The following is a 23120-nucleotide window of genomic DNA, read 5'->3' on the forward strand; positions in this document are numbered from 1 at the left end:
TTAATTATTACTTAAGAATCTACATAAAAAAATAACTTGATAGCATTATTTAAATTTGAAGTAATCATTCAATGTCAATCAAATAAACTGAAGTTTTTATTCGTTCGTCAACTTGACATCCGACTATTATAATTATATTTTTAAATTTAAATTCTTTATGTTCATATTCTACATCACCATTTGATGAGAGAAATCACGTAAAAAATATTTAATGCGGTCTTCTGTATTTAAAGTATAAATCTGTCATTATATTATAAATTATTAAAATTTAGAAATATTCATTTTATATGGATATAATTTCTCTCTCTCTATATATATATATATATATATATATGAATCTTTGATGCATTAAATGCTATAAGGAGTTTGTTTCTATAAACTGATAGAAAAAACAATTTTAATTAAGAAGTTAAACTGTACGGTTATTGTAAATGCGTGCAGATATTGTAAACATCTGCAGAAAATTAAATGTTTCCATCTTCAAACTGTATTAACAGAGTAGCCATGAAGTTTTTTGCATGCCAGTTAGAAGTTATCTATATTTTCTTTTCCATTCTCTACACAATTTTTAATTTTTCCACATTCTCCCATTATAATAGCTTTCTGTGATAGCTAGTTTTAGGTCTTCAACTGTCATAAAGTGGGATGATAAATTTTCTCTTCCATAATCTTGCAAAGTTTGTCACAAACTATTAACCGTAGACTTTGAGGAGGATACGCCACGCCAGATTCATATCTAATCCCATCATCCACCAAATTTGTCATCGCGACATTTTCTAAATGAAAAACCTAGGAAATGACCTCATAAATAGTAATTTTCCGGCTACTCTAGACTTATACTGGAAATGTTTACAACAAATGAACAGTTTGGCTTCGTAATTAAAGTAATTCATTCCTATTATATCTCCATTTTATTATTTATTAAATAAAAATGTGTACGTGCTCACGCACGCATAATTTATATCTATATTAAGTTACATTTTCAATTAAAACTGTATCTCAATAAACATAAAAATACATATTTTTAAATCTAGTAGTCCGGTCATGAAAATACATTAATCAAAGATACATTTTATCTAACTATTTCCTTTAAAAAAATTACAGAAAAATATAAACTATTATTATTTTGTAATTACGCCGTCTGTACGCATCGCTATGCAAATACAACGAAATTTATTCAGGTCACGAATAAAAACAAAATACAAAATATAATTATTAGTCTTTATATTATTAATAAAAAGATGTTTAATATAATTTATTCATTTACAAATTATCAGTAATAATTTAGTTGTTATAAATTATTATTTTTCTAGTTAACAAAGTGAGTTTTTGCTTTGAGTAACTAGCAAACGGGACATCAACGTATAGCATTTTCTGTGATAATTATTCATTAGTCTAATACAATGTATTAATGTTATTAAGAAAACTTTAGCCTCTTCTTCTAACTCCGCTAATGAGGTTAAAAATTGACCTTTTAAGATAGTAAATAACTTATTTATCAAAATATCTGTCAGTGTTTTATAATTAAATGATATGTAATACAATAACAGGAATAATATAAGTTCGATGACAGATAGAATGCATTCAAGTTCTAGAAAAATAAAAAAAATAGAAAGAAAAATATATTCAATCTCATAAACAACCATGTATAACTGTAATTCCTATAAATGTATGTATTAAGTACAGTTATACTCATAAAATAATGCATAGTAAATTTAATAACATAAATATATTATATTCGTTATTTACAAGGACATCTTTCGTCATCGCCCGATAAAACGATGAGATATGCGCAGAAAAACATATTTTAACTTTCAATATCGAATGTAAGAATTATTATTATTAATAATAATTTCAAAAAATACATATTTACCTGCTGATAGATGGCCATACGAGCCACTAGTACTGGAACTTCGAGAACCATTCATAAAAGAAACCAGAGAATTGGGAGAGAATCTTATCATAGAGTTAATATCGAAAGAGTCGGAATACGGAGAACTAGAAAGCGCTCTTTTTCTTCCATGCCTTATGGCTTGTCTGGAGTTTGCCAATCTGGAACCCTGGACTAAAAATAATAATACATTCTGTATATCATTACGAATAACAACAAAAATTATAATTGCTAATTTTATTTACAGTTAAAAAAAAATAATAAAATGAATTTCTATTTAAAATTGAATTGTGTTAAGAGAAGTTTTATTGAATAATTATTAAAATAAAATAGTCTTTATCTAAATATTCAATGCATAATTTTATTTTAAACTTCTAAAAACTGTTACCAAGCTGTGTGAGATCTGAGATCAAATATATCCTATAAAGCAGTAATTGTTTATTTTTTGAGAGAGAGAAGATCTATCAACAGTTCCAAAGTTCAGTTTGTGAAATGTGTTCATTACTTATACTTTTACATATACAAAAATACAGAACTATTATTTATTTTCTGTACAGAGAGAACCAAAATGATTTTTTTTTACTTATAAATTACATTAAAAACAGATTTATTATTGTAAAATAGCATATAAACTTGATTTATTATTCGGTTAATTATATCATTTTTTGATGTTTTATACACTTTCTCTATGATACGAGAATGAAAATGTCCAATCTACGTATTAACAATAAGATTATTTTGTATAGTTTGTATCTTTTAGTTAATGGTATCACTCTTTAAAGTTTGTAAAGAAGTTTAAAATGCAATTAATGAACGGAAACAAAAGCGTATTTACAACCGATACCGTCGTATTTAATACAAAGTGGCCTCTTGTTGAAATATCTCATTTGAAATAATTTACATAAACACTCTTACTGTACTACATCATCATTATTCAGTAGACAAAAATAATGGTTATATAATAACATGTTACTATCTCTACTCTTTTATATCTTTAAAAATAGTTGGTACTCACCATCCACAGAAAATGATATGTCTGCACCTGCACTGTTATTTGTTTGGTGACTGTGAAACTCCCCTATCAAACATCGTTGGCTAAGTGCTGCCATTTGTTGCAAATAATCCGGATGAAGAGGTAATCCTATAGAGATGTGGCAATTTAATGCCGTATAACTTTAATACATCACTTCTGTTTAACAGAATTTTCTTTAGATTATGTAGTGTTATATTATACATGGTAATTTATTCTTGTATATAAATTTATGTTCAAATTTTATATTCTAGTGATATATCACATTTAAAATGATAATAGATATAATTAGAGTATTGTTCAAACCTCTCGTATCCATAGGACTCAACCCACGGACGGACACTGGCGATGCAGTGGGGAATGTACTGTACAGTTGGTCCGCATACGGACTAAGTCTGTAGTGAGGATGCATCGGCGATTCGACCTGGTTATTAGCCAGACCTCTCCGCTGGGGAAGAAACGACAGTTCGGATAGAGCGGGACTAGTGACATTACCTGAGAAACTAGAAAATAATTTTAAGTTATTAATAATTTACATTAAAAAAAAACAAAATAAAAAAATTTGCATATTCATACTCTATTATAACTATACATTTTCATTGTATTATTGCTTCTTAAAGAAATGCATAATAATATTTTCAAACCTTTTGCATCTCAAAAAATATTGATGAGATATAATTGTTTATCTGTTGCAAATTCTATAGACCTATAATTTAATACAATGTTTTTATTTTTTTTCCATTCTTCTTAGAGCTTTCTTTATTTCTTCCTAATCTACTTTTAAGTAGGTGCTTCAGATAAGATATTTTTTTTTTATTTTCCTTCATCTTTCTTTTTTTAAACCTTTATATCACTCTGTAGATACATGACAAAATTAACAAACTACTCTAATACATTTATTAACCTTATCAGTTAAACAGCACATAATGGTAGAAGCAAGTTGAAAAGTAAGATTTATCTATGAAGAGCCGCTAGATAAATACAGTAAGACATACATACAACATAAAATGTTAAGTTATATGAGTTTGCTGGACTCCTTAAGAGCTGAGTGATTCAAAAAATAATCAAGTGTCTGGTTTAGCAAAACCTTAACATATGAAAGCAATTGAGAGATTACATAAAGCTTGAAGAGTGATAACATATCTGTACATGCAAAAATTCATATTTGTAACCTCTGACCTAATAAATAAAATCTTTTTTTTTCATAATTTCAGCTTGTCATGTGTAAAAAATTAACTTTCTCTGAGATAAAGGATAACAAACTCTTAATAGCTAACAAGTATTCTACACGCTATTCACTAAAATTTAATTTAAAAATCATATATAACTGTTATTTTCTTTTTTATTTATTTAAAACAAATAATATTTGTTTCTTTAAATATTACAACAAATGAAATATTGTTTGTTTTGCATATTTCTCTCTTCATTGTACCACGAACAAGTCATTAGTTTGAATGCAAAAAGAAATGGCTTATTCATTACTCCGTTTTTTCTGGATGTATTAATGTAATATATTAAGGAACCAGTTTATTATCCAGATAAGAATTACATTCCAGCATATCTAAAATTGCTTAATTATAATTACAGAATATACTAATGTTATAATGAAGAATAAATTGTGTAATAATGATCTAAAATGTTATGTTCCAAATTAATTCTTTAACAAACTATATTAAAATAATTTAAATGTGAAATAAAAAATGATTAAAAAGCTGACATAAATTACACGACGTGTTTTAAAGTTTATTTTACACTAAACATAAAGCCCGAATGGCAAGATAAAAAATGGATTGGCATCCCGTAAGCGTCATAAATGAAGTAGAATGTTCGAAAATCTACTTCGGTAATACTTAAATATCATTCAAGATCCAGTAGCAGTTTTAAGCAGTTTAAAGATTTTACTTAGGGCCTCATACTTTTATGCTTTAGATTTGCATAAATATATGCTTGTTAATATTTGTCTTGATCCAGCATTTGAAATCCAATACTCTAAATAGGATCCTAAACTTCATACAATGTCAAGTAATGTGATTCAGGCTTTATACTATATAAATTTACATAAAAAGTCCTCGCAAGTCCATTTGCCTAGGGCTTCACACAACCTAAAATTGCCACTAATCAGATCAAACAGTACAACTTGTGCTTTTTATCTCATAAATAATTGATAAAGTCATTCCTTTATAAAAATGGATTGCTTTTCATTTTATTCTGTGATCTATTTTATATTTACTGTAATATTATTTTTTAATTATTTGTTGTTGTAAATTTTTCAAAAATTTATGCCTAAGAAACTTGAAGTTTTAATTTTAAGGTGATGTATCTTCAATCTTCTGGCTCCTCGAAACTCTTCCAGCATTTTTTAAATGTGAAAATATGAGTATGATGTTATATTATGTATCACTTAATACTGAAACTACTGAGAAAAATAGTCATAATAATATATTTGTTTACAATTTCCTAATTTTCGGAGACCTGCTATAGTAATGAGAAGAAATATGTTATCTTCATCACATTAAGCTGCTATATCAATATAAACATGTCTATATATTTTCATATAAATGAATAACTAATTCTGTAGGTGTAAATCCTAATGACAAACCATATGCTAGTCCAAAAACAAATTAGACTTCATCAGCAAAACATAAATACATCCATTTATTTATTATTTACGTAGTAGTATACTACAAAAGTATATCAATTCATTCCATCTGATACTTTTCTTTCTCCGAACGACTGCACAATTTATGTACAATACATTTTTATATCTTCGTATTATTCGTTAACATTAAAATATCAAGATTCAAGAGATACGATTCGCTTAAGAGATTCCACAATCATAACAATAAGTTCAAGTATTAAAGTCTATATACTTATTACCAGAAACATTAACAAACAATTTCAGTTCATTATCATCTGGTATATCAAATCACACTCTAAAGCTTCGTCGTCATCCGACGACGAAGCTTTAAAGTGTGTATTCCTTTTCGTCGTTAAAGAGAACATTCTTCTACTTTTATTACTTGATACAGCAGCATTTTATTAAGATCATGATTAATACATTAACAAGATTGGAGAAACAAAGCTTTATCGAGAGTGAAGTAAGTACTGGAGAGTGACAGCGTGAGAATTCCTTCTTTCCGATGAATCATCGCCAACAATAAATGTCACCCGCCGCTCAGTTTGTTTCGGTTAACTGCATTTGAAGAAACGGCGGGTATTCACATTCTAATGGGACGAATTATATAATACAGTCTTCAAATTTTAACACAAAGCGTAGGGACGTGGGAAAACACATTTTGAAGTGTGATGGGTTCTACACTTGAATTTTAACAAGAAGCAGTCTTTATTGGTAGTTGTGTGTGTAGATAAGTGTATACTTGAATAAGCATTTATATGAAAATATCTGAATAATCAATAAATAAATAAAAAGTATTATATGTTTATTAAATTGCTAATATGTGGATTTCATATTAAACATTTAAATATTAAAAATGTACAGATAATGTTTTAAGTTCCTTGTGTTTGTGTTTTGAATTATATCATTTATAAATATTTAAATACTTTTTATTCGATTATTTTTGTTGCATAATTATAATTTAAACAGCACTTAAATGAGTTAATTTAAATTAATAGCTTAATATTAAAAATTATTTTTATGAATAAATAATATAATTAAGATATTGATTATATAAATATCGGTAGATGTCGCTGCGGGTAATATTTAGGTTCAATTACTCTAATTGAACCTAATTACGATATTTTTTTTAAATAAGGATATTTAAACATTAGTTAATTATAATTTGCTTTAGTACTTAGAATTTAGGGAAAAAATAAAGTTGAAAATAAGTGTTAAGACTTATAAAGAGCGCACAGCGGTGGAAAGAAGCGAGGAAAAGTTAATTGAGTGTTCAAACGGGGCACGGGAACCTTTTTTGGTAAGGTGAATGCATCTTTACTCGGAAAATTTATACCGTTAAAGGGATTAAACTAGGAGGAGCGGCATACGGAATGATGACTATGGGGTTCCCCCTGTGGGACCCCTAGATCGACATTCCGAGTGCCACTCCTTTGGATACTGCCAGCATCATTTGTGCTTCATATCGCAACTTTAAAATTCAATCTCCTCCCTTAAATCCTTCTCAAAGTCCACCCACGAATTTAGAACGGTTTATATCAAAGAAACCAGTTTTTTTCGGGTGCGCAATCGATGTAAAAACCGTCTCGAAATAAGAGAAAATAAAAACGCATTCGTCTTTTGTAAGAAAATAATGACTTCATCAAGTTTTTCGCCGAGTGCATCCGTTACAGGGGGAGAGAAAGAGCGAGAGAGAGGAAAAAAAAAAAAGTATATTCTTAACTAGGGAATGAAGAGCCGCGAGCAATGTTTGCACGCAAGTCTGTTCGGTGTGCCAGTTCATTATCGTGCATGGCACGACCGTAAAAACGACGAATACTTATCGAATCGCGTTAGAACACAAGAGTCGAGGGGGTACCATCAACGGTTTCCCGATCAAAACTTCGGATGGACACACTGACTACGCGGCGTTTTTCGCATGTTTTAATCAATTGGCCTTCCCGAAGAGGCTCTCCACGGGTTAATGCGTGGAGAGAATACTTCTGGGTGGGTCCTCTCTAAGTTAAGAAGCCTATAAAAAGACCTGAAACAAGATTAACGCGATGCGATGCCGAATTTCAAAAAAAAAAAAAACTTAATAAGAAAGCCACTAATGGTTTTCTTGTGTCTATAAGTACAATATCTTCTATATATATTTTATAAGTATTGAAAGTACCGAAATGGCATCTTATATTTTATAGCTTTATTAGCCTTGTGCATCAATTTACTTAGCCTTGTACTTCTTGTACATCAATTATTCTAACGTTCTAACTGAAGCTCATGCCATTTTGTCTACGTAGCTGAGGGTTGGTGTATCGTATTTCGGAAGCAATTAACCTGTACTCATAGAAAAATGTATATTACCCGAGCGATCTCGTATCGAGAAAACCGGATTTTTTTTTTACACGAAAGTAATTAAAATGTTCATATTAAATCGTCAGAGTTGGATAAATAATTGTTTCTTCGGAAAGGAAGTAACAATTGTAGAAAAAATAAGCATAAAAAGAAAAGAATAAGTTACTGTTGTAGAGAGATAAGTGGATACAACCATACAAAGAATTGCGGTTTCATCAAAACAAGTCTAGAAAAGAAGAAAAAAAGAGAGAAAAAAAAATTTATAGCTAATTATACAGAACAGCTCATAAAACTACCAAAGTTCCAATTAAAAAAAGAAAGTTCGGACACGACTTTACTATATTTTGTTTTTTCTTTTGAAGTCCTGACCTAGCGAAAGCGTAACAGAATTTAATTATGAGAGTGGCCGATAGAAATAAGTTATCATTGTTGCATTGACAGATTACCTTTTTTTCTTTTTTTTTACTTACAAAAGGCCTTTGAACGGGTCCTCTAATAAATACGGAGGCAGCTTTCTATAGAATTTTAATTTTTAAACTTTCTAGGAAAGATTTAGAAGGTTTATAGAGTTACAGAAGGATTATTCTTCTGTAACTCTATAACCCTGCTCGAGAAATCTTTTCGCATCTAATTAATTTTATGATTCTTAAACATTATAAAACACTGAAAAGATTCTGCCAAGCGTAAATTCATATAATTTACAGTCAAACCTGTGTATAACGGTCGCTGACGAAAAGAAAAAAACGGTCTTTGTTTTACGTTACTCCTGAAGAAATGGCCGCTGTTTGGAGGTGGCCGTTATTAGACGTTCGACCGTATAACATCTTAAAGGCGTCTTCAAATCTAAATACAATACTTGAAGTAGAAAAATACACGAAAGAAACTTCTTTCAAACCATTCTTTTATGACAAGAAATGTTAATATTTACATTTCTAACACGCAAATTTACCATTTACATAGATTTTACTTAAGATTATTATAATTCAATTGTTTTTAATCTCGAGAAAATACAAGGTGTTGCCTATTCTATTGAATAATTTCGCTTTTCTTTCTTTGTACTAAGATATAATTAAGCTACAAGACATGCCCAGAAAATGACATTTTATTAAGAAATTAAGAAATTTTCAAACGATCGTATCTGCGATAATATATGCGTGATCACAACTCCTAATTGCTAATCTATAATAGTGATTATGCGGCCATTAAATGGGCCCCACTCTGTTTCCGCTCCACTAGGCACTACTCGAGGCAACCCACATTTGCACCCCATATGTCAAGTAAAAGAGAGGTTGATGCACAACCCAAGCCAGGATAACATTTAGTTACAGGCCTATAGAACGTTAAAAAAAAAAAAAACGTGATCTTCCTACCTAGGAGAAGGATGAGTAAATGCGTGAAGTCTTGGTTCCCAAACATAGCGACCTTCGTGAGTTCTCTGATCAACTGGAATCGGAGTGTGGACGGTGGCAAAGGCACTGGGAAACTGGAACGGTAAACCTGAAAAATAAACAGACACACAGAAGTTAGTTTAACTGCTTCAGAGTAGAAAAAACATCTAAGTTATATCAGCTTTCAGAGTGGGTTTCTCAGTGTCTTTGTTCTTTAAATCGTTCGCTCGTCTTTCAGAAATTCAGCAGAACAATAGGCTTTGGCAGAGACGAAAGAAGACGAAACACTAATTTAATATATTGCAAACAGTTTACAAAGATTTAATGGAGTAATTTTATAATCATTCGGGGATTTCGAAAATGATACAACTTCTTAAGTAGCCCTATTTGTACTCCTAATCCCAAAACCCTGCTTGGAATATGATGTATTTACGTGATGGTAATCTTCTTTTCTAACCTGTTTGTAACTGTAGCGACTCGGAGAAGTAGATTATGTGGGAGAGCTGGGGAACAATACACGGTTTAAACCTATTGTTAGTTTATGTCTTATTATAGAAGTGCTCCCTGGTATCGTTCACGGGTTCGTGATAAAATTTCAAATAGTAGCTTGACGATACTTTACTGGAGGGGGTCTCGTTGTAAATGCCTGTTTCCAAACTGAGATAATAGGCAGTAAACAACAATGTATTCTCATTAGTTCGTATCTTCTAGGGGGAGGTTATTTTTCAGCAGATTCAATGGTAAACAATTAGAAATTGATGAAAGATCGATATATTGTCGAGTGGCCTACAACCGAAGAGAAAAAAAATTATAGCCTACATTTTGGGGAGGTCCACTCGGCCACGTCGCAACAACAGTAATAAACTTATTTAAAAAAGAAAACTTCCGCATCTCCGCAACCTCGAATGTTATAAAGGGAATAAACACATAATGCATAAGTTTGACAGATTGAAAACCCAGCCCATCCTGCACGGCCAGTTTGATTATGCAGCTTCTTCAGTGGAATGCTGATCACTCTAGCACGCTGTGTCTGCAGGATAAGTGTAATTAAGTTTTCACAGTCAGACCCCCTCAATGGGATAGTTTCTCCGACAATGAGTGGAGAGGGAACCTGTCAGGGCTGACTGATGGATTCCAGAATAGTCCGGAGGGTTAGTAAACTAGCTTTCTCATTTATCTGCAGGCAAGTAACAAGTCGTTACTTCGTCCCGAGTGCTGGCGTTACTTAGTAAATTCTACAGTTAAAAAAATAATTATTAAGTCTTCCCAAAATCAAACAGGAAAGGAGCACCCCTCGCTATCCATTCTACAAGTTTGTAGGTTATAGTAACCGCGTGTATCCTGTACACACGAATAATTATTCGTACTAAAACCGCGCGTTAGGACATCCTCTAGCACCTGCTTGCATAATCAAACAGGTTATAATTACGTTCCCAGTGTAATTTTTTCATAATTGATTATAATGTAAACATTGAGACCTTAAAATTATTTTTGTTGTAAAGTTAAGAAGTTTATAGATTAAGTCGTATCACGGATCGGTAAGTGGTAGCGAAGATAATTGGCCTAGAATAGATAAGCGATCAAAATTCGATAAGGAAAATGGCGGCCGAGCGGAATACATTTTGTTTTTTAAAACTTTTTAATGAAATCCGAGATGTAAGTCAGTGATACGAAAGTGATGGCAAGACTACGTGACGATTCTAGTTACAGTAGATCACTTAGTTTAACTTAGAGGAGTTTTTTTTCCCCTTCTTCTTCTTCTTCTCTTCTGGTTCCGTTGGCGTTGAGGGATTTTTAGGTTGGGTAGCCCTTGGCACATGATGTATTAAGCCGAACATAATCTGCTTTGTGAACCTGTCCGCGGCTATCGGGGTGCAACCTTTTTTTTCTGCTTAAGAAGAAGATTTGGTTGGCGAAATAGAAAGGAACAAATCATCCGAAAGGAACATTAATAGATGTTGGATATATAATGAAGGCTGAAAGTTCGCTGTCCTAATCAATCAGGCCAGGGACAAAGAAGCTGTCATATTTGTTAGGTGCCGAAACAATGACTGCAGACGAAATGATGAAAATGTACTTTTTTTTCTTGCTTAAAAAAAATGCATTCTGCCATAGTTTTCGTATACGGGAACCTTACTTTAAGGCTAAAATAACTAATAAAAACTTATACTTTCTGTCCAGAAACGTCTCTACAAACTCACCAACTCCTTTGTTCTGAAGATGTGTTAACGAAAGATATCGAAGATTTGTGTTTACCCCGCGGGGTTTTTTTTTCCTATAAATTTATACACAGAATCGCTGGCGGTGAAGTAAAAATGGCGGAATTCGTGTTACAAGACTGTTAAAGTTGAAATTAACGATCCACCTGCCGTTTTGTTTAACAGTATGAGCATTGTTTTCTTCTTCTTTATTCAAAGTATGCCGATATATCTCCACATATGTATTAGGTATCAGGTATTCGGATGATTCATTCTTAAATGTAGAAACTGGAATACGTCGTCCATGAGAAAGATTAATAAACAAAAGATCCTCTTCAATGGATCCACTTATCATATTTTTTGGGGATGATTGCGATGTTAGTCATGCGGCTAAAAAACCGAACGGTGCTGCTTTTTTCTCCCTTTTGCTTCGAGATAATTACGCAATACATGTAACTTAATGGACCATTGTGATCCTTTTTTTAAGGGCATCAAAGTCAGTTATGATTGTGGAATGTGCTGATCTTTTTTTTCTGTAAGAATTAAAATCAGTTGTAATTGAAAATGATTTCACATCTGTAGGATCTGAATCTGCAGAATGTGTTACATTTTAAAGGACATTTCTAATTTTATGATCCCTTCTTAAGGAATTTTAATTAATTACAATTACAAATGATCTCTTTCTTAAGGGACTGAAAGGCTGTATGACTGCATAAAGTGAACTTATAAGTAAGATAAATTAATATTTTTCACCACTCATAACTAATTTATGCTATATCTCAAGCATCAGGGATCACTATTTTTAAGGGCAATGAAGTTAATTAAGTGTTGCTATGAACAGTCCTGCTTCAATCAGATCCTAAAGGAATTTAAATTAACTTAAATGATCTACTATATGAGCTTTAAATCATGTACTGTACAATTATAAAATATGATGATCTTCCTTTATGAATACGGGGAGTGATATTTTGTATCACTTATGGTAGTATAAAAGTTAATTCTAATTAGATCCTAATTAGAATCCTTGAAAATTATTCAATTTACTAAAGGATTCATATCTGTAAAATCTATTTATTCTTAAGGAGAATATTAATCATGGTCCTTTCTGCAGGCATTTAAATTAATTCATAGTTATCAATTATCTCTTTTTCAAGGACTGGGTGTATAGAATACGGCAATAAATATGGAAAATGTAAATTATGTTATCTGAAGCATAGTTAATTGTAATTATATACTTAATTTTTAATTAGGAACATTCACACAATTATCATTTTTCACTCACATATTGATGCTTTCCTTTATGAGAATTCAAATTAATTAATAATTTAAAATGGTTTAAATTTGTGGAGTGTGTTAATTGTTAACAACAATTCTTTACAATTAATGTAAATGTCTTTATAAAGCGATAAATGAGCCTTCAGAAATGAAGGCTTTCGAGGCTTTAAACCCTTGAGTGAAATTTTACATCAATTATGGCATTAAATTATGTTATCTCAGTGCATAAAGGTTAATCATGAGTTCTTAATTCTGAAATTCCCTTTAAAAAAGGGTATGTTCTGAAGAGAATCACCAGTTTTTAAGGGCATTAATTTCAATTGCTATTGTAAAATTCATTGATTTTTCATCAGAATTAAACCCTGTAAAGTCCGTTAACAATAAAGTCCTTCCTAAAGGCATTTACATTAATTATAATTAAGAATGGTCTGAAGGGATTGAAAGTATGCACGATTGTATACAGTACAATAATGTTTATAAGTCGTTTATGAATATGGAAAATGGTAATTTGCATCAATTATGATGATAAATTATGTTAAATAAAGGTGCAGTTACGAGTAGATCCTCATTAAAAACCATTTTAAGGGTATTTAGTTTAATTATTGTTACGGAATGTGCCGGTAGAATGAGTGGCGGAGGAAAAAAAAATGGCCACGAATTTCTAAGGAACGGGCTCAAAATTTGCCAACAATTGCGTCAATGGTGCCCTTCTCTGATTACTATCTATAGGGCGGTCTTCCTGTCTTTTTTACGGTTTGACAGTGTTGTAATGGGCACGGCGTAAGCCCAGTCTCTTTTCTTAGAAGGCCTTCTTTACCTTGGAAAATTTTCCGCCTTCTCGGAATCTTTACATCTCGGGTGGTAGAAAAATTTAGGCTAGGTAAGAAAACAGGGTCAAAAATTATCCCGCTGTTAGGCAGGTGTTTCCCAATATAGGTAAACTTCCTCATGAAAAAAAGATCATTCGAAATAGATCCATCAGAAAGCGGGTCATCCATTTAATATCGGTGGATCAATGATTGCCAAATATAATCATTAAACTTAACACAACGAGAAGGAAGAGAAAAAAAATGGAGCCACGCAGCATCGGAGACCCAATCCTGCACGTTAGGCGGCTTCTTTAATGGTTTTAAATTATATCACAAGCATCTAGATTCAAATTTTAATAAGTGGTTACACGATAAAAACCTCCCCGTAAACATATAAAACGCCCAAAGGACTAACAAAATCCATCATAATGGGATTTTACATTCTTATTACTAGAAAGGATCGTTGCCAGGTGGTCAGTAGATTGCCTAAGAACCCGTAAACTCGAGAAACTAGAAGCCATTAATACAGATTAAGAGATTTTTTGAAGTCGCACCACATTACAACGATTAACATGCGTTGCCATATTAATTAGGAATCATTTTGACTTCATTTAAACAAGTTAAGGCCCATAATAAATTTAAGCATGTTATGGTTTTTTATATAGATGAAAGTTTTTCAAGATATATAGCCCTTGATCATTTTTGGAGACGGATACTCCTCGTGACCACCCAAGTATTAGCAAAGTAAGTAGTCTTTGAGAGTAATTATTCTGTCATTCTACCTGTCCGGTAGAGACAGGGTAATTAGCACGTACAAGGACCAGCATATCGATTCAATGAAACGGGGTTTGTACTCCTCGGGCTAAATGATATCTGTATGCAGTCGAGGTAATACTAACAGTTAATAGATGATCACTTTGTTAATTTTTTTACATCCCTTTTCACTTCGTCTCCTACTTCTTTAAAGGAGGGGGGAGAGATCGCCCTGTGAGAAACGAGTTCCTTTCCCCCATTTTTTTAAAGTCGAAATCGTGGTAAGTGATGAAATCTGTCAATATAAATGCATAAAAATCACCTTGGAGTGTGTTATGATCGCAGTCCCTTATCAGATATCTTTATGAGGATATGATATATTAATTAAAATTACACGTCTTATTGATACGTCATAATTAAAATGTAATGTTTCTTAAATCATTTATTTATTTATTTTTTCTTGAGAAAATAAAACTGCACCCCCTTTAAAATTCAACACCGGATGCCTACTTTATATAGATGAAAGCTGCATTAATTGTACCAGTTTTAAAACTTATGTCTTTAGTAACGATGTAGTTTGGGTGGATTTTTGAGACTCGAAATTAAGGCAGGTTCGTTTTATGGGTGGTCCTTTCCTTCCACGTAATTGAATTTACCTAACGTGAATACCACTCGATATATAAATTAAAAACTACTTTACACTCGAATTTCCATACATTTGGTTCCATTTTAAACGTCCAAAAACGCGTGAGTAACACTAAAAAATGAAAGTGAAAAATCGTTACAGTGTTTCCGCCTGTCGTAAAAGTTACTATAATTATAAATAAGGTTGATAGTTCCGACTTTAAATAGTATGTTTAGCTTCCAAAATGGCATAATGACAATAATAAAAACCGATGCGAACATGCAATTCAGCACAAGATTCCATACAACCATTCGAAGTGTGACAAAGGTGACGACAGAGGTCATCTTGCTTTTAACACTTGCGTGTGTAACTTAAAACCACTAGAAATGTGATCGGTCCTCAACCATCTGCAAACTCACTCCACTAACTTTTACCCAACCCCTAAACTTCTGTAATGGTACCTACCGGACCAGGTTTTCGCTCGGAAAGACCCCAGAGAGAGAGAGAGAAAGCAACACACAGAACGACTACATACATAACTTAACCCAACATTATTAGAAATACGCAAGGAAAAAAAAGAGAAAGAAATTAAAAATTCCCACGATTTCCTATGTTAAAAGTGCATTAAAATATATCTGTGGGGGGAGGAATTTAAATAAATTCGATAAGAGGGAGGTTAAATTTGTAGATATTACATAAATGGAGGCACGCAACGTGCTTTTACGTAACGTGTACTGGAGGAGTTCTGGAAACGAACATGGTGGTCGCTTCAATGATAAAGACATTAGTTTGCTGCAGTCTAATCAAGTTATCATCATGGCGGCATAGAAGTGGGCCCATTCTCCCCTAACATTACCCTGACCGACACAACACAGACAATGTTGCCAGCGGCGCACAATCATACCAGTCGCTTACCTTGCCTCAACACCCACACAGATACACAGTTTCTAACCTCCATTACGTTTTTGTTTCTTTTCTCCACAATAATAGCATGTTCTCCAGATTAAGGCTATATTTTGTAGCATCGTTAACTTTCACTCTTCTTTTCCTTTCCCTTTTTTTATTTTTTATTGGCGATTTCTAAGCTTCTATTGTGTTTGTCGCTCTTAAACGGGCTTTAATTAACGTTAAAAAAAAAAGGTTAAATTTAACTACTTTCGCGGATTTATCCGTACGAAATGCGATCTTCTTGCTAAATTAAGTCTGTCTGTTTGTCTGTTTTCTTTTCGAGTATATAGAAACCATGCTAATTGACTCGATTTATTTTTATGTAAGAGAATAATAATTGCTGACGATAACATCTGGCAATAGAATTTTATCTTTTGTTTATTTTTCGCTCTTTATATTATCATTTTGTAAATTTAGAAATATTTGGAGTTTTTCCACGTGAAATTGAATATAAATCACGTATATGAAGCTGAAAAACTGGTACTTTCAGAGCTACATTTTGTGTTTGTGTGTGTGTGTGTGTGTGTGTGTGTGTGTGTGTGGTTTCTATTGTAGAAAATAAAATAAAAGATAAAAAATAGAAGAAAAATTTTGGAAAAAGAAAAAATCTTTTCTGGCTTCCAGGCAAACCTGAAGTGCATAAACAGCACAATCTGAGCGTTAGAACATCACTCTTTTGAATTTTTGCATTTTTATGGGATCAAAAGCTTTACTGAAATTATAAATAGTATAACATAACCTGAAGGTTAAACAGCATAACTTGGAACGCATTTATAGCTTAACCTGGAGATTATTTACAGCATAACCTGTAAAATATTTGCAGCATAATCTGAGGAATGTTTACATCATAATGCGGCAGCATAATCTGGAGTGTTTACAGAATAACCTGGAAAGTATTTGCAGCATAACCTGGAGTGTGTTTACAGCATAATTTGGAGAGTATTTACAGCATAACCTGGAGAGTATTTACAGCATAACCTCAAGGGTATTTGCAGCATAATTTGAAGAGTATTTGCAGCATAACCTCAAGGGTATTTGCAGCATAATTGGAGAGTATTTGCAGCATAACCTGGAGTGTGTTTACAGCATAATTTGGAGAGTATTTACAGCATAACCTGAAGAGTATTTGCAGCATAATTTGGAGAGTATTTACAGCATAACCTGAAGCGTATTTGCAGCATAATTTAGAGAGTATTTACAGCATAACCTGGAGAGTATTTACAGCATAACCTCAAGGGTATTTGCAGCATAATTTGGAGAGTATTTACAGCATAACCTGAAGCGTATTTGCAGCATAATTTGGAGAGTATTTACAGCATAACCTGAAGAGTATTTGCAGCATAAACATATTTGATTTCAGTAAATAATACAGAAAAGCTAACAAAAATAATTTACTTGTTTCTATAGAAAATGTTTAAAAGAACAAGTTCAAAAACACGCAAAAATATTTTTTAAATGTGAAAAGAATGAAATAAAATATATTACTTTTATCGTTTTATGAAAATTAGAAAAGAATATAAAGTAAAATAATAGCATAGAAACATAAGAAAACTGGATAATACAGTAAAACCTGTGTAAACCGGAATCGCACGATACCAAAATGTTTTCCGTTTTAAAAGATTCCTTTTTAAAATGTACACAAAATAAACTGCAAACAGCCGCCACCTCCGAAGAACGGCCATATTTTTATGTTTGTCAGTGGCCTTTGTTCAGAGGTTTGACTGTGCGCGCGCGTGTGTAAGCACATATTCCTGTTACTGTTTAAAAATAGGATAAAATTTTAAAGAAAATGTAGCAGAAAAATTAATAAATTATTTTTCTAGCGAAGAAAAAGTATATTTATACTTCCAACTTTCGTACGAAAGCCGAAAATACACGCAGAAACATGCGATATACCCGCATGTATTTTCGGCTTTCGTACGAAAGTTGGAAGTATAAATATACTTTTTCTTCGCTAGAAAAATAATTTATTAATTTTTCTGCTACATTTTTATGCTATTTTTTAAACCTTTACACGTCCAGATATAGGAAACGTACAGTACAATACAATGCAATATTTTACGGCCGAATTTCCGACTGTCGTGCGAAAATTCGAATTATTTAAATTAAATTATTTAATTATTATTTAAATTTACACATTTTAATATATTTTTCTTAAAAAAATAATTAATTTTTTAATAACTTTTTAACAATTTTTTAATATTTTTTTCCCCGAAAAATTGTACGAAAAAATTCCGATTTCGACAGAAAAACCATGAAAATAAATATACAAATTATAGAAAAAAATCCTTTAAAAACATTTGTATAAAATATATTTTATAAAATAAAAAAAGAAATAACATTTTTTTTAATGTTTTCGGCATTTTAATCTAACATCATTGGTTAATTTAACGATGATTTTAACGATAGAAACTAGACATAATAATATTTAAATGAACGTTTTATCGTTCATAAAAAGGGAAATTTCCTAGTAAAATGGAAATCATATTTAAAGAAAAATATAAGGGAATTTATATACAGTATCCAGAAACTTCCCTTATAAAAATAAGGGGGGCAAGTCAAAAAATACGTAGGAAAATAAATTTGGTTTATGTTACAAAACACCTTCCGGTAAAATTAATGACTTTTTTCTACATTTTTGAGTTTTATAACTTAAACATCCGGCATTCCTAAATGCGGAGGGAAACTTTTTTAATTAAACTTTAAAGGAGCGGCCACGAAAAGTTATTATTATAAAAATGAATAGAGCGTGAGCGACAGATAGAAGCGCGCGTTAATAAATAAAGAGACAGGAAAAAAAACAATAATTTATTAATTTTTTACTATAAAAAATTCATCTAAATAAACGTAAATCGATATACAATCTATAAATCTTACTAATTTTTAAGATTTTCATTTAGAAACATTAACATAATCGACACTAATCCGAATTAATTGAGGCCTATATATATATATATATATATACTGTATTTTTTTCCGAAGCATCCCTGTAGGTGATGAAGAATTCGAAAAGGAAAAAAAAAAAGACTATAAGAGAGATCATCTTGAATATAAATTATTTTAAACATAGGCCTGAGTGTATTTTGTATGTTTTATGTGTCAAATGTGATCTCGTGCTTACGTGTCAAATGTGGCTGATGGTAGATGGGCGGGATCATTGGGGATTTTTTTTTTCTTCTTCTTTTTCCCTGAGACTCAATTATGGTTCGGAAAGTAACGAGTGATCTTAATCGGTAGCTAGAGTCTGTTAGATTGTTCGAATCGATCATATAACTTTGCTTGATTAACGGCCATTTTTCAAAGACTAAAAAAAAAATGGCGGAGTATCGGCGAGCGGTTAGTTATAACCCGTGTTTAATACACCCGAAAAAAATGAGTTAAATCAACAAAGGACCATCCATTCGTATGCACGCAACTAGTTTAAAACTTCTTAAAAACTTTTGCGTGTTCGAATAATTATTAACGGAAGCAGAACCTTTTTTAATAAAGTGATTAAATTTCAAAACAGGTTAGGTTAATTTACAGTGTTGCTGATTATACCAATTAAAATTTCTGCTGGAAAATTATTAAAAATAAAAATTAATAATAATAATCTTAAAAAGTAGACTTTGTTATTTTACGGAAGAGATAAATTTCGCGATTATTTTAGTCGACTAATTGCATAATTTTACTTCTTCGGAGATAATGTCACGAGGTCGCCATTTTACGATTCTTCAAAATGAGGTGCAAAGGGTAGAAAATTCTGTAGTGGCGAAAGCCTAGAGGAGGATGCAATTTCTTTTTTTTTTCTTTCTTTCCTCCCCGATTTTCTGATACTTTAAATGAAATAAACTCTTGTAAATTCTTTTTCTAGTTAGTCTTTAACCAAAATGGAGGTTTCGGATGGTCTGTCAAGCGTTTTAGTGATCCTCTCCGATTCTCTTCTTTTGTTGAATTTTTAAAATTGATGGAGCGTAACGTATCCGTTTCGTCTTTATTATGGCGCCTTGAATGCCCTATTTGATCTCAATTTTTGAAATTGAGAAGAATATCTTCAATTTCACGGGTATGTCTTCAGCTTTAGAGGATTATCTTCCAACTTTAGTATGTCTTCAATCTAAGAGGAATACTTTTCAATTTTTGAGGATTGTAAAGGACTATCTTCTAATTTTAGATGAATATCTTCAAACTGCAACGTATTCCCGGTTAAACAGGGATGTCGTCTTCAATTTAAGACGAATACCTCCACTATTTAAAAGAGGAATATATTTATCCAATCAACTCATTGCAAATTCAATATAGTTATACTGAATCCGCGAAATTTATAAATTCTTCTTTGACCCGACAATGCCAAAGAAAACCCCTATAAAAACGCTCTTAAACGAAGCTCAAGATCGATTAGCCAAACATTAATTATCCATGAATTATATCCATAAAAGCTTATCATAACTAAAAATCTTGTATAGGTATGCGACTCGTATAACCTCGACAATGACCATGGCTAACGTGACCACTAAATAGTTGTGCTGAGCGTGAACTTGGCGAGGGTCAATCCAAGCAACCAGGGGTCATTAACTAGACCGTTTAAAGTAAAGACTTATCTTATTGAAAGCTGAAAAAATTTCATGACATTCGTACATGACTAATTGTATCTTTATAGGGTGCTTGGCTTATAGAGAGTGACATACCTCAAGGAAGATTGAAGCTGATTTTTAGCTGGCACGCAATCAAATTCTGTGCTTGAAACGGGTATATCTTTATCACTAGATACCCCTAAAAATCGTGATCACGCGTATGGTAGTCACGTTTCGACTTAACACACGTAACAGAAACATTTTGTGTGGGTTAAAGTACGGATATAATGATAGAAAACCAAATAGAATATCATTGTACTCTCCTACAATCAGTGAATGTACACACGGAACGTACATAAAAAAAACAAGATGAACCACTAAATGTGTTCCAAATTTACATTTTTCGGCTGAAATTTCTGAATTTTCATCCATTATAAAGCCCACTTTATAATGTCCATGAATGATCTTATTGATAGACCTCTAACGACTACATCTTTTAACGTGTAAAGGGTCATTAAGCCAGTTTTTATGTTAATTGACAACATACTACAACTATATTATGCAGCGTAATAATTACTAAAATGCCTAAGAGCATTAAAAAATTATCAAAGGCAAAAGAAAAAAAAAAACAAGAACTAGTTCTTCGGAAAATTCTTCTTTAATTCATTTACAGTTATGAAAAATAATTTCAATTAATGTCCAGATGAAAGTTAAATGGGGGGAGGGAGTCTTTAAATGCGATAATATTAATATCATAAGGCCATAAACGGATACACATGTACAAATTTACAGATGGTGTACTCTTTTACTTGTAAACAAAGTCGAGTTTAAAGTAAATATAGTGTCATAGGAAGTAATAAACAACATTATCATCGATTACTCATGGAGAAAGGATGTCAAACATTCGGCTTAATTACCAATCCCAGATATAATATAAAAATTTAACTAGTTAAAAGCTTTATTGATAGGAGAGAAACGAGCCCACAGCTGGTCCATGGTTGAATGTATCCTATACCCATCCCTTTTCACATGTCCCATCTTGCCCTCTTGGGCCCCTGTCCTTAACCTTCTCCCAGATTTCCCTAACTAATCCATTGTCTCTATTATGACACTACAAAATAGTTTCTCAGTGCTCTTTTTTTCCCTGTTTCTACTGTTAAATATTCTTATAAATATCATTAACCTATATTCAGCTATTTCTTACTTATTTTTTAAATTTAAAACTCTTGTTTTTACACATATTGTAAATAACTCATTTATTAAAGGCTTCAGTCATGTTTTATGTTAAGAAGAACACTCTCTGTGTTGTTCTTTTCATGTTTTTCTGCCATTTTCTGTAATTTTTATGCTAATAAAGTGATAAAGTAGCATTAAAAATCCATTTTTTTTATACTTCTGTTGACAGGTTTAGAGTTAGATAAATTGCCTGAATAATATTAAAAATGATTTATTTTGTATATAAAATTCATAAAAATTTTATATATTATAAAGTAAACATAATCAGGAAGTTTAATTAATAGTATAAACATTAAAATGAACAAAGTTTTATTTATATAAATAGTTTGTTCTTATCTCACTTAAAGTATGACCAGACTATCCAAAGTAAAAAAAAGGAATAAAATACAGTTAATTTATATAAAATTATACAATAAAAAATCCAGAAATAAGTAAAATTATGAATTATTTTATAATGTAATGTGCAATATTCTCATACTTCGGCACACAAAGTAAGCAAAAATTAACCCATTTCTAAATATGTGAAAGCCAAAAAGTGCAAAAATGATTGTTAAACAACAAAATATCATAAATAAATATTGAATTTTGCTGACAGAAAATCCTTAGTTTATCAAATATAGGCCTTACAGATGCTAGAAATTAAAATTAATTTACTTAGAAAAAATATTGCTGATATTACCACTGTATTTCATAGCAAAAAGTATCACAATAATAATCTAAAGAATTATAAATTAATGAAGTTTCCATATTATAGATTAATACCATGAAATGGTAAAAACATATTGGGGCTTTCTTGCCTTAAAATTACAGTAAGTTAGAGAAATAATTGCATTTTATAAACATAAAAAGCAAAATGACAACTTTTAGAAAATGAATAAGGATTTTAATACATAAAACATGACTTAAAACTAAACAAAATTGAGAAGTCGATGCTTTAATGGCATGTATCCATTATTGGATAGTATTATTGGATGTTATTGATACTTACAATCCATAAATGTAATGTTTACCACGAAAAGTATCATTAGTAAGTATTAAATGAATATTTATTATTGGCATCAGTAACATTATTGATAAAGTATAGCCTAATTGAATGTTACTGATACTTACCAACAATCTTTCCATGGTAAGTAACAATACAAATACTGTATTTACTGTTGAAGTATTGTTAGTAAGTAATTGATACTAACAATGCTAAATATTCCATGCATTGATAATTACCATGGAAAGTATTGTTGGTGTCAGTACCATTACTGATAAAGCATCAACACCACTCAAGTATACAGTCCAATACAGTTTGCACTTACTAATTTTAGCCTAAATTCACATTGCCTATATTGTTTGATGTACTTTAAACGGTAATTAATCGTATACTGCTGTACACTTTACCAACACAACAAAAAGAAATTCATAATTATCTATAAGGTTAATTAATACAGATACAG

The 23120-nt window shown here is 31.3% G+C and overlaps 1 protein-coding gene across 5 annotated transcripts in view; it reads right to left on the reverse strand.

Annotated features, from left to right (window-relative positions):
* ci (cubitus interruptus) overlaps window positions 1–23120 on the reverse strand; it is a 42861-nt gene that overhangs the window by 15595 nt on the left and 4146 nt on the right. For 2 of the 5 annotated variants that reach the window (XM_067277438.1, XM_067277437.1), the window contains exons 3-6: window positions 9261–9387; window positions 3228–3424; window positions 2907–3032; window positions 1874–2065 (exon numbers count right to left, since the gene is read on the reverse strand). In XM_067277438.1, the coding sequence (XP_067133539.1) occupies window positions 1874–2065; window positions 2907–3032; window positions 3228–3424; window positions 9261–9387 (642 nt within the window). Of the gene's footprint in view, window positions 1–1873; window positions 2066–2906; window positions 3033–3227; window positions 3425–9260; window positions 9388–10097; window positions 10185–23120 lie in introns of those variants that run through there. The other 3 variants (XM_067277439.1, XM_067277440.1, XM_067277441.1) reach the window with 3 other exon arrangements.

Source organism: Centruroides vittatus, unplaced genomic scaffold (assembly GCF_030686945.1).
Source record: "Centruroides vittatus isolate TY-2023 unplaced genomic scaffold, ASM3068694v2 contig_747, whole genome shotgun sequence".
NCBI lineage: Eukaryota > Metazoa > Arthropoda > Arachnida > Scorpiones > Buthidae > Centruroides > Centruroides vittatus.